Source organism: Haliotis rubra, unplaced genomic scaffold, assembly GCF_003918875.1.
Source record: "Haliotis rubra isolate DU_JTF1 unplaced genomic scaffold, ASM391887v1 Scf388, whole genome shotgun sequence".
NCBI lineage: Eukaryota > Metazoa > Mollusca > Gastropoda > Lepetellida > Haliotidae > Haliotis > Haliotis rubra.
Window position 1 is genome coordinate 201,227 of NW_025767066.1, and position 13,915 is coordinate 215,141.

General features: G+C 41.1%; 1 protein-coding gene across 1 annotated transcript in view; it reads right to left on the reverse strand.

Moving 5' to 3' along the window:
- LOC124286628 (serine/threonine-protein phosphatase 5-like) overlaps window positions 1-199 on the reverse strand; it is a 41,219-nt gene extending 41,020 nt beyond the window's left edge. The window contains exon 1 of the mRNA XM_046723012.1: window positions 49-199. Coding sequence (XP_046578968.1) covers window positions 49-199 — 151 coding nt within the window. The remainder of the gene's footprint in view (window positions 1-48) is intronic.
- Between the last annotated feature and the right edge of the window lie 13,716 nt (window positions 200-13,915).

The following is a 13,915-nucleotide window of genomic DNA, read 5'->3' on the forward strand; positions in this document are numbered from 1 at the left end:
ACGTGCCGAGTATCGAGCAGATAGATTAAAATCTGCTGCTGGACGTACTTTTGAAAAACGAATTAGCCTTTTCTTTCAGTTCCTCTGCTCTCTTCTTCCTTTCGTCACTGTCACACTCTCGACTCCCAACATTTCCGGTGGAATTTGTAATATCCCCCGATCCATCCAAAGTTTCCGGCTTTTGCTTGGAATCCGCCATATTGTTACTAACTATGCCCCAAGGGAAGCAACTCTAGTTTTAGATTCGCGTGTACTTTAAAGGGCAAGTTTGCCTTTTTTGCTTGCACTTTTTCTACATAAAATGTATTTATCGAGTAATGTCATGGCCAGAAACAGTACAGGCATCAGAAATAACTAATTCAATTTGTTTTGCATAATGTCGTTTCATATTTTGTCAATTTACTGAGAGTTATGTTTCCATAACAAACACACCATGGCTTATGTCCCTTGCAAATATGACGTAACAGATAGAGATTATTTCACGAGCAAGTTGAGGTGAAATTGGGTTTAACGTCGTGCTAGAGAATATTTCGCTCATATGACGACGTGCATGCGTGTGTATGTGTAGGTGCTGCTTGTACTAGCCCAGACTGAAGGTGGTTTTATAGTGCTAACCCACTGAGATACCATGCCGCAAGTGAAGCATAAATACCCCACTCAGACACATGTACCCATTAATGCCGAGCGCCAGGCAGGGACCAACAAGTACCATATTTTAACGTCTTTTGGTATGACGCGGTCGGGGATCGAACCCGCGACCTTCCGCTCTCCGGGCGGTCTTCACGAGCAAGTGTGTCATAATACGACTTATACGAAACGAGTGTGGAATTTTGTATCGCCCGAGCGAGAGCGAGGGCAATACGTAATTTTGCACGAGTTTCGTATAAGTCGTATGACGCACTTGAGAGCGTAATAATTTCTTGATTATAAATTGGAAATAACAACATTCAGGCACTCGTGTCGTAAACATAGCATGCCATGGGGACTCATATAATATCCTCTATTTGTGGTGTTTTTCTTAATCATTCTTTAACTGTTGACAGGGTGATATCGAAATCTGTATGATTTGACACTAGGCATCGTGACACGGCCTTGAAGAGATGTGGTGTCAAAAGTCAGCTTACAAATTCAGTATTGCGTGTGTCCACCATTGCCGTTGATGTAGGCTTGGCAACGACGACGACGAGAAAGCTTGGGTAGTGTTGTTCTATGTCTGAACCGCCCAGCTAACGTCAATGGCTGACGTAAACGTCGATAGGGGACAGGTCTCAGGAAATCTGTCACAACACGAGCGAAATGTGGACGGGCATATCTTGCTGAAGCGTGAAGTTAGTATCTGGCCTTGAATGAACGGCTGCTCATGAGGCCCAATGATCTCATCCCTGTATCACAGACCATCGCAATTGCCATTGACAATTATATACAAGTTGTGTCCTACCATAACGCTCCGGCCACCAAATTGTCGACGTTGAACAACGCACGCGTCAGCATACCGTTTACCGTCGCCGTCTGTGCTCCCTTGCCTTGCCATCTGAGCTGTCCAGATGAAAGCTCGACTCGTCAGTGAACAACACACCATCAAATCTTGTCTCCTGTACCGTAGATGCTGTCTGCACCAGGCAAGACGTGCCTGTCGGTGACGTTGGAGCGAAATTAGACCTCGGGGACGGATGTTGTACTCCCTCAGTTCGTTCCGTTCATTCCTGGAACTGATTTGAGGTATGCCAGGAATGGTCCGAGAAGTCAAACTGGCAGTCTGGAATCGATTCCTTAGATGGTTCAGCGGAATGTAGTTGTCTTGCTGACGTGTGACGTCACGTGTGGACGGCCGGTCCCAGGCAAATCTCTCGTGTTCCCATTTATGTTGAAAACGTCTCCATAGAGATGAGATCGTGTTTCGATGGACACGAAATTTGGGGACCATTCCAGTCTCCAGCATACCTGTAGGGCGCGGAGACGCCGATTTTCTGTAAGCCGTGGCATGACCTACGAAGAGTTTAGGTTGAAATTGACGTGTTTTCATTGTGAACAAAGTGCACATGCCATGCGCGATACGTCACATTTCATGCAAAGTGCTTTGCTACATGTGTGTGTTGGGTTATTTTTACAAGTTTTCAAATAACTTTTATTTCATGCAATTTTACGTTATGCACAGTTACTTTTCAGAACAGTATCAAAATAACCCTTTGACCTGTTTTACCCATGTCGAGAGTGACCCAGTGATCACGTATGGTCAAAGCAGATTTGCAAGAGAGTTGACTGTTTTCCTGTCCGTCTCAGATGTGTTCCTTTGTATATCTCACCTTGTCAAATAACACCCAAATTCAAGTAAAAACACTCACTTCTAAATTATTCATGAATTAACCATCATCGTATCAGTCCGTCGATCTGCTGGATGTATGTACCGATCAGTGATAACGTCGCAGTTTAAAAAACGTGTACATTGTACAAAAAGTGTTAAAACATTATTATTTCTGCAGTCAGTGTGACGACCTTATGTGTGTAGACTATTCAGTTCGCCTTCCCACAGTATTGTCTCTCAGCAATTCCACAACGTAACACGCACTTTGCCATCGGTGAATGTGCAGGTATTTTGAGCTGACTCCTTTTCTATATAAATTGTAAGATATACACTCTAAACCTAAGTGTTCTAGTTCTGAACACTATGAAAACACCCTTCCTGTAACAGATTTAGAACGCAGTCGGAGTGTTCTGATTTTGACTCTATGTGTTCCACTCACAGAACGCTTGTGTTCTAGATTTCAGAACACTCTTTGTGTGTTCTGTTTGTGTTCAATTGAGAACACCCCTGGACGCCTCGGACGCTGTAACAGATTTAGAGCGCCCTTTGAGTGTTTTGAGCCTTATTTCAGAACACTAGTGTTCTGAAACCTCCACCAGCCTAACATGAACGAATAAAAACCACAACAATATGAAATGATTCAAAACTTTATTAACACCTATATTGAATATGAAAACGCGTTATCCATTTGTTAGACCGCGGACGGCTAAATGGAGTGTAGGAGAAGAAACTAACTGCAACAACTCATTCGTGCACATCTCACAACATATGCAGTTACAGTTGCACATCATTGAAGAAAACGCTGAAAAAGACCTCCCAAATCTCAGGGTCTGGCAAGGATGAGATAACGCCCCTCACTTCTCTGAACCTACAAAACCATCGTGTATGCTCTGGGATAGCTTAAATTGAAAATGTAGTACATCGCCATCAGTTTCAATACCGTGGCCATGGTGCCACCCTCGACATTCACCTCACATGACACAGTGTCGGTGGCGATGTGGAGGTCGGCCAGAGCATCACTTCTGACGAAAGCGACGATGTTTGGACCCTCTGAGGCTTTTGTCTTCAGAGACCCGTCAATCTCATCAACGGTCACATCCTACAATACAATTTTACACTAAGATATGATGAAACATATGATGTGGCATACACGTGAGTTCAAATTTCTATTGAACTCTAATTCATGACACACATTTTTAAATGAAAATACTGTTTTATTTCACCCATAAACAAACATGAAAAACGCTTATCCAAAGGTTTCATTCAATACAAAACAGGTTCCATTTTGTAAGAATATGCAATTCACGTTTGTACATTGTGGGAGAATCTTTGTAACCACCTACTTAATGATAAGTTTCCTAATATTACAGGATATAAAATAATGTAACACATGAATTTTAATATACCGCTCACCCTTTTAACTTCTATTATTGACCTCTTTGCGGTCTTGTTGGATTTGCCATCCTGATGGAGTCTTGTTTTGTCTTCGATAAGCTGAATCACAGGCAGCATTTTCATTTTGACCTGTGGCGCCAAACGACTTTCGGCAGCGTTGGGGAAGAGACAACTGCGCATGCTTATCATGACGTCACTTTGTTAGAACATCAGCTGTTCTAATCAGAACACACGCCGTCCGAAAAGATACCAAATCAAACCATACAGAACAGATACCGTCCTAACGTGTTCATTTGATCAAATGTAAAGGAACAGTATTTGTTCTGATACAGTCTACGTTAGAGGCTGCTTATTCAGTTGTTTATCAATTGTAAACCATATATAACCAGATTGTACCAAGTGATTTAGAACATTTTGAAAAATCATTTTCCTCTTGCAAAATACATGTATTTTTATTCTCCTTCTGGAAAGAAAAGGGTTAAAGCTAAAATACAGAAGTTATTATCAATTCCCTTAAAACCTGTTTTAAAATGTCTGCTTGTATAATGATCAGCATTGTCTTAAAATATCTTAACAGGTTAATGATTATGTCAAAAGTATTTAATTCATTTCATTTACGAAATCACAGTCTTCTAATAACACATTGTGTTCTGAAATTAGAACACCTACCTCACAGACTTTGAACACATGTGTTCTAAAACAGAACACGCCTGTTTTAGATATGGCCTATGTGTTCCAATTTAGAACATGCACGAACGCGTCCACTGTTCTGCTTGAACACATGTAGTTTAGAGTGTATGTACCCCCTCTTTAATTGCTTAGCTGGAATATTGCTGAGTGCGGCGTAAAACTAAACTCACACACTCACTTCAATTGTTTGAACATATTTTATTCACTGTTGAAATGGATTGGGCACAAGTTATGTAACTTATTACCGCCCGCTCCCATCAGAAACATGAACAATAATGGTTGGACGTAATGGATGGACATACTAATATTAAGACATACTATTGATTAATCGAAGCGCTTACTTCGTACGATGTATTTATGCACATGTCTAAAGATATTTTCATTAATAGTATTTGGCAGAGCAGGGTTGCCGTAAAGAATGGTATCAATGTCAAAGTGAACTTTTGATAGTTTAAAGTCTTGCTTCAGATCAAAACGGCAGCTGACAAATTTTGGACATTTTTAAAAGAAATGGTTAGCATCTTCCACCGGAGCACCACTATTGCAAGCTCTACTCTCTGATAGATTAACACGAAACAGATCTGCATGTAATGAACTACACGAATGTCTTAACTTCGTGTATAGTATATTTGTCTTTCTTTCACCAAATAGAAAATATTTTGGAACCTTGTCATTTTTTCCAGATAACTTTGATTTAAACGATGATAATGAATTTGTACATTTTGTTGAGAGGAGAGAGCATTCCATAAACTTGCAGAATCATAACTATATAAATGAGATTCGGAGAATTGAGATGCGAAATTTAGGAACAGCCAAATCTGATTTGTTACGCAAGTTGTATCCGGAAATGGTTTCAGTAAAAGGTGGAAGTAAATCTATCAGGTAATCAGGAGCTTGCATATTAACAATCTTGTAGCATGTACAAATGCTTGATGCGGTTGAGGTCGGGTGATTTGGAAGGCCATGCCAGCACTGTAATGTTCTCATTTTGAAGATACCGAAGAGTGGCATGTTCTGTGTTAGACCTATGACCCCGCAGTCTGAATTTTGACTTAAGTGAGGAAACGCAGAAAAATGCATTTCTCAGAATAAGCTGAAATTAATATTCAACTCAAACATATTTGACAATTTAAGTTTAGTAGACAGGTTACTTGAGTTGTTTTGGCTTTTTGGCTTTTTGGCTTTAGAAATACAGTTGAGTTCTAAATTCAGCTGTTTCAAATTGTCACACTCAGTTTGAAATTTGAGTAAAAAAGTTTGTTTCGAGAAATCAAATCCTGGAATAATCTTGCTGGAATAACTCCTTCTGGCGGTCAATGATCGGAACCATGTGAGGATAGCAGTTATATTGCCCTGCATGAAGGCGCACAAAGGTTGATTTCTGCGTGTAGGATATGGCTCCCCACATCATGACACTCCCACCATAATATCGGTCAACCTGGGGGACACAATTCTGGGCAAAACCATTCATTTCGACGTCGATAGACACATACTCTTCCATAACGGCACTGAGACAGAAAGCGTGATTCGTCACTGAACCATACACGTCGCCAATTTTGTAGATTCCAGAATCAAACGTTACTGTTCTCGTCGCAGCACAGGGACAAAATACGGTCTTCTGGCTACAAGTCCAGCTTCTCGTAAACGATTACAAATGGTTTGCGCCGACACTCGATCACCTCAAACCTGGCACAGTTTGCTATGACAGTTCGGTTCCGCAAATGAAGTACCCGGATGTACCTATTCGGCGCTGTGGTAATCCGAGGCATATATAATTTCGAGAATTGGTTTGTTTATATCGGTCCCATAAACAACTTTTGGTACTCTGGTGAACATTGAGGTGATGTGCATGGGGGCTGCACAGAAATCGTACGGAGCCCATGCGGAGGCTGAGCGGAGATCCATGTAAATCTTTTTTAATTTTTTTAAATATTTTATTTATTCAAGCAAATCAGGTTACAAGCAGGGGTGGGGTCATTGACAATGGATACAAATGAGTAGCGAATGGGCAACAGTTCTGAGTTCAAACAATCAATGACAATGTTCACATACAAATGGGTGAAAATCTGGTTTCCCATTCCATAAAAACTTTCTGTTCTGTTTAGGTCCTTAATACATGTTTGAGGGGTGTATCGGTCCCATAAACGACTTTTGGTACTCTGGTGAACATTGAGGTGATGTGCATGGGGACTGCACAGAAATCGTACGGAGATCTTACGGAGATCGTGCGGTCTCCGAAGCTACTGCACGGACATCGTACGGAGCTCATGCATGCGGCGTCCGCGCGGAGGCTGAGCGGAGATCCATGTTAATCTTGTTGTCTTGAACTCTCTCATGAACTGGGTCAAATGATAGAACTGGTAGGGATTGCTAATGCATGCATATACACAAGGTAAAAATGATTGGTCCATCGCAAGGCTGCCGCACGACCATCATGCGGCTGCCGTGGGATGACCGCACAATGTCCGGGCCATTTCACGGGCACCGTATACGGAGGCCGCACGGTGAACGTGCGGTAGTCGTGCGATGGCCGTGCGGATATCCCACGATCCTACGATCACCGTACGATATTTTGGAACTAAGAAATCGTGCGTTTACCACACGGGCACCGTGCGATGCCACCCACGGGCTTACGATTTTTTTCAAATTTGTCAAACTTTGCTGTTTGACAAAATCGTAGAAGCTACGGCGCCCATAGAATCGTGCGATAATTGTACGGCCACCGCCTGCCGCCGCACGGGGACCACATGGAAATATTTAGGTAGTGAGTGAGCATGGTTTTACGCCGCTTTTGGCAATATTCCAGCAATATCACGGCGGGGGGACACCAGAAATGGGCTTCACACATTGTACCGAACCCGGGTCTGTGGCGTGACAAGGGAACGCTTTAAACACTAGGCTCCCCCCACCACCCGAGTATGGGGAGCATACACTTATCATCCAAAACTTACTCCCACAGTAGATATCGCTTGTGTGAGATCTACATTGTAGATATCGCAACAACTGAACTGTCATAAGGACGTCCGTATTTAATTCTGTGTTTCTCATCTCCCGCCGCCCGTAAAAACCCCACCCGCCCATACAATAAAAAATATATTTTTATTTCTAAACTTTGCGCCGACCGTTCTCAATTGTACACCGCCCATTGAAAAAAGAATGTTTCGCCACAAGAAAAAATAAAATGTGTTTAAAATGTATTAAATTTCATTGAAAAACGAATCTTCAGCAGGTATTTAAATGGAAGCAACTCTTGCATCTTTACTCCCTGTCACGATTTAGGATTGGCATCCTGCACAAATATTTACGATCCGACAATGTTAGGAGTTCGCGATTTTCACTCACAAATATGGCGGTCAACTCCACAATATCGTGTATCACTGGTAGGGAACTTGGTTACAGTGAGAGTGGAGTCTTTGTGAGTTTTGGGACAGAAACTTTATGATTTCTGACAGAGTCTTTGTGATTATAGTATCTGCATGGCGAGGGTAAGGTACAATAAATGTCCTGTAGACGTCCAAAATCAACTTTATAAGGGAATTAATTCCACGTTTACCTCAATGCTATGTTCCTTCAGGAACAAATGTAGCTATATTACCCTGAAAACCCTTGATAATCATGTAAAGTAATAAATTAAGATTTTCATAATTTCTTTTATAATGAATTGATATATTTGAAAAAAATGATTGAATGAATTATTGTAGCATGCAAAGTCACAATTATGATTGGGTTTATTGCCCACATTAAGAAGCATGTGCTGTTTAATCAGCGGAAAGAGGACACATATCTAAAACACTGAATAGCTCTATACCATAAACAGAAAATTTGGGATTATGAAATTGATGTAACGGAAAATTCATTCTTGGTCACAGATAATTCACAATCAAATTTCAGATGTGGTATCACCACTCACCAACCTTTTGGGGAATAAGGTAAAATTCCAGTGGGATAGCAGTTGTCAGGCTGCGTTTGAAAGAATCAAAGTATCAAAGTTTGACAAGCACCAAAGAAATTATTCTATCATTGAGAAAGAGCCATTAGGCCTTTTGTTAGCTTTGCAGCATTTTGAAGTGTACCTAGGTACCACTACTTCTCCAATCCCTTGACGTTTCTTCACAAAATGATGAACAAGAATCAAAGACTTATGAGGTTAATTTTGACCTTGCAAGGGTTCAATCTTGTGATTAGGCATATTAAAGGCAAAGACAATGTTTTCGCTGATACACTTTCCCGATTGTAAATGCATAATCTTACAAGAGATTGATAAGCTGTAATCTTTAGAGTCCTGGGCCACTGACGTAAGTTGCATCTCAGAAAACCGAGAGTTGTGTTTGCTTTCCTATCAGATTAATTAATATGTGTACTCCACTTGAGGGAATTACTGATGATTACTCCTAGATAACTGAAATGATATTGCAGAGCTCATAGATGAAGGTGCTTGGAACCATAGGCGCCCGACTCTGATATATTTATAAGCATGACCTATATATACTAGCCACATAAAGAAACTGTGCATTGTCAAAATATTATCCCAGTTGATAAGTACGATAACAATGTCAAAGGTACATATAAACTTTAATGGAGGAATCATGAGACCATAACAAGTCGGGAGAATTTCAATTGAAAAGTCAATCACAATGACGTCACAAGTCCACAAGCGGGACAGGGGTCAAACGACCATGTCACAAGCTCAATAACGGGTATGTTCACCATCGGCATTGAGAACAGCAGTGCATCGACGACGCATAGAGCCTATCAAACGTGCAAGGAAGGCTTGTGGGATGTCACGCCAGATTCTCTCAAGTTCTGATGCAAGGTCAAGGACGTTATCTGGCGGATGAGGAAGACGGCGTAGACTTCGATCCATCTCGTCCCAAACATGCTCTATCGGGGAGAGATCCGGTGAATTTGCAGGCCAAGGCAGTAAGTCAACGTTGTGGTGTTGCAAGAAATCCATAGCAACCCTTGCCGTATGAGGACAGGCATTGTCCTGTTGGAATGTTAACTCAGGGCCATGACGTTGCAGAAAAGGAATTGCAACAGGTCGAAGAATCTAATCCCTGTAGCCCACACCAGTTAAGTTGCCCTGAACAATCACCAAAGGAGTTCTTTGGCGTGCTGTTATTCCACCCCAAATCATCACGGAACCACCACCACCACCAAAGCGATTCCTCTCCAAGACACAGGCCTGTGCATAACGTTCTCTCACGCGTTTATAGGCACGTTGACGTCCATCACTATGGGAAATGTTAAACCTGGACTCATCTGTGAAAACAACATTTCTCCACCAAAACAAGGGTCTGCGGACATGATTTCGGAACCATATTCGGCGAGCTTGTCGATGACGTTGTGTCAGGATAGGCCGTATGGCGGGACGTCGTGGTCTGATCCCGTAATGACGTAAACGTTGTCGAACTGTGTTGGGGTGGATACGGCGAAGTCCTGGGATGGTTTGGGCAGTCATCACTGCAGTCTGAAACCTGTGGCGAAGATGGGTCACCCTTATCCATCTGTCCTGTCTTGGCGTTGTTACACGTCGACGTCCAGAACGTGGCCGATCGATGACGTCATTTGTGTTCTGGTAGCGTCTCACCAGTGCAGAAATGGTGTTCCGGTGGCAGTGGAAATGTGCAGCCACTTGTCGTTGAGACATTCCCCCATGGACCATCCCAATGGCCTCATGACGTTGTGCAGACGTGAGCCTTGGCATGCTATGCGTTTCAATAGCCGTTTAATTTTTTTAACGTTTGGAAGGGCAGGGGTTGAGCTTTCCAAAGTGACAGTATTGTGCGGCATTCATTTGCTCTGTTTCTCTTTCCCGGTATGCACGTGCAACAACGTATTGCACGTCTAAAGGACGAATCCACTGACGTCACGGAACGTGGCGGGTGCAGCCATGTTGGATACATGTCACTAATCTCTGAGTTTCAATCCTTATGTGTCTACACAGGTTTGATAAATTTAGATTTTAAATTTTTGTATGCACAGTTTCTTTATGTGCCTAGTATATATAAGATATATAGGTCATGCTTATAAATATATCAGAGTCGGGCGCCTATGCTTGGAGCCTTTGATCTTGATATTCTGAGAATATAACACTTCTTGGCATTAAAAGACATTCCCCATTCCTTGGCCCAGTGTTCTAATGAGTTGAAGACCGCTAATGGTAAAACGTTAATATGAATGAGAAACAAAATTGGTCCAAGACAAGTTCCTTGTGGTACTCCGGACTCTACATGCACTGAGGATGATGCATTTCCTTCTACTACAATGCACTGAGTTCTTGTTAAGAATGACTTGATCCATACATGTATTAGTAAATTGTTATTGATACCGTATCTCTCCAGCTTGTATAACAGCTTCTTATGGGAGGACTGTGACAAATGCTTTGCTAAAATCTAGTATGGCGAGATGGACTTGTTGTTTCTTATCATACATTGACATAATATCATGGGTTCTAAGTAGTGACTGAGATTCACATGAGTGCCTCGAGGGGAAGTCGTGCTGTAGGTTAGCTAAGATATTATACTTCTCCAGATGTGACATTCAGTGTCGGCAGATGATATGTTCCAACATCTTCGCACAGACACACGTAAGCGAAACTGTACAATAATTGCTGGCCAAGTGTCTATTACCCTTCTAGAAGATGTGGGATGTGTTCGCCCTTCTCCAGTCTTTAGGTACTTCACCCCTGCTTATGGACTGTGTGTAGTAGATGTGGTTTAAACCAGGTGCATGGTCTTCGGAGCATAATTGTAAGACTCTATTTCGTAGTTCATCTGGGCACTGGCTTTATTTGGCTTGAGTTTTTTAATTAGGGCTTCGATTCCTCTTACATCTATTATCAAGTCCTTTATTGCCGGGTAAGTATGAGGGTGGCATTTGCTCGTCGACTACTTATTTGGTGAAGACTGATTGAAATTGTTTGTTTAGTATTTCCGCTTTCTCCTGCCTGTTTGTATAAGTGTGCCGCCTTCTTCCAATGGACCTACTCCGTTATTGTCCTGCTTCTTGGCCTTTATGTACTTCCAGAACGGTTTTCTGTGATTGTCTTTTAGGCTTGTTTCAAGAGCCTGTTCAAGATAATTTTGTTCAGCTTGGCATAATAGTTTTTGTGTGTTGAACTCTGGGGTTCATTCCAGTAATTTCTACATGGTCAAAGTGTGATCTAAATAGTTGTATTGTGGCATAGTTTTTGCTAGAAATGTCTGGAACTGTGTGATAGGTAAATAAGGCGTGGTTGTTGAGATGTTTGAGCAGGACTACTACTACTTTGGATTTACATTCATCTGTCGGCGAACATCAGCGTTTCAAGACCAACCGTTCAACTGACATCGTCTACATACTTTCACAAGCCGTCAACAATATTCAATAAGTACACCGACAAGAATCAATACTGTGGTAACTATAGATATTTAGTGAATATTTTAGATTTGAGTGAGTTTAGTTTTACGCCGCTTTTAGCAATATTCCAGCAATATCACGACGGGAGACACCAGAAATGGGCTTCACACATTGTACCCATGTGGGAAATCGAACCCCGGTTTTGGGCGTGACGAGCGAACGCTTTAACCACTGGGATACCCCTACGCCCAATTTTTAGATTTGAGACTCAACAGTATTGTAATAGAAATGTGAACGGTCGTTCATTGTAACCTTGCTCACTGTTTATTCAATATATTATTGAATATCATAGATGGTCTGTGTTCTATTTTGCTGGTTTAAAGTGGACTCACAAACCTTTTGTCAAGGCAATTTCTAAACCGTAACACAGTGTGAACATAATCACATGAAGAGCAGTAAAATATATTCTTGACAAATGAGGTGACGTGAAAGTGGGCTTCAGTGGCACTGAAGATGCTTGTAATCACTTTAAAGTGGCACTGAAGAAGTGTGTACTGGGTTTAAAGTGGCACTGAAGAAGTGTGTACTGGGTTTATAGTGGCATTCAAGATTATTGTACTGGGTTTAAAGAGGCATCCAAGATGTTTGTACTGAGTTTAAAGAGGCATTCAAGATTATTGCACTGGGTTTAAAGATGTATTCAAGATGTTTGTACTGGGTTATAAATATGCATTCAAGATGTTTGTACTGGGTTATAAAGAGGCATTCAAGATGTTTGTACTGGGTTTAAAGATGTATTCAAGATGTTTGTACTGGGTTTAAAGAGGCATTCAAGATCATTGTACTGGGTTATAAAGAGGCATCCAAGATGTTTGTACTGGTTTAAAGATGTATTCAAGATGTTTGTACTGGGTTTAAAGAGGCATCCAAGATGTTTGTACTGGGTTTAAAGAGGCATTCAAGATGTTTGTACTGGGTTTAAAGAGGCATTCAAGATGTTTGTACTGGGTTTCAAGAGGCATTCAAGATTATTGTACTTGGTTTAAAGAGGCATCCAAGATGTTTGTACAGGGTTATAAAGAGGCATCCAAGATGTTTGTACCGAGTTTAAAGAGGCATTCAAGATGTTTGTACTGGGTTTAAAGAGGCATTCAAGATGTTTGTACTGGGTTTAAATATGTATTCAAGATGTTTGTACTGGGTTATAAAGAGGCATTCAAGATGTTTGTACTGGGTTTAAAGAGACATTCAAGATGTTTGTACTGGGTTATAAAGAGACATTCAAGATGTTTGTACTGGGTTTAAAGATGTATTCAAGATGTTTGTACTGGGTTATAAAGAGGCATTCAAGATGTTTGTACTTGGCTTAAAGAGGCATTCAAGATTATTGTACTGGGTTTAAAGAGGCATTCAAGATGTTTGTGCTGGGTTCAGAGAGACATTCAAAATGTTTGTACTGGGTTATAAAGAGGCATTCAAGATGTTTGTACTGTGTTTAAAGATGTATTCAAGATGTTTGTACTGGGTTTAAAGATGTATTCAAGATGTTTGTACTGGGTTATAAAGAGGCATTCAAGATGTTTGTACTGGGTTATAAAGAGGCATTCAAGATGTTTGTACTGGGTTATAAAGAGGCATTCAAGATGTTTGTACTGGGTTTAAAGATGTATTCAAGATGTTTGTACTGGGTTATAAAGAGGCATTCAAGATGTTTGTACTGGGTTTAAAGAGGCATTCAAGATGTTTGTACTGGGTTTAAAGAGGCATTCAAGATGTTTGTACTGGTTTAAAGAGGCATTCAAGATGTTTGTACTGGGTTTAAAGAGGCATTCAAGATGTTTGTACTGGTTTAAAGAGGCATTCAAGATGTTTGTACTGGGTTTAAAGATGTATTCAAGATTATTGTACTGGGTTTAAAGAGGCATTCAAGATGTTTGTACTGGGTTTAAAGATGTATTCAAGATTATTGTACTGGGTTTAAAGAGGCATTCAAGATGTTTGTACTGGGTTTAAAGAGGCATTCAAGATTATTGTACTTACCTAGGGAGACACATGCTCATGTTTGTGACTGCTTGTATCAGTCCAGACTCATGTGATCAGGTGAGAATGGATACCCCACACATTATTCCACACAGATGACATGACTCATGTACATCCTCATAATGTAGAATGTCAGATAATACCATC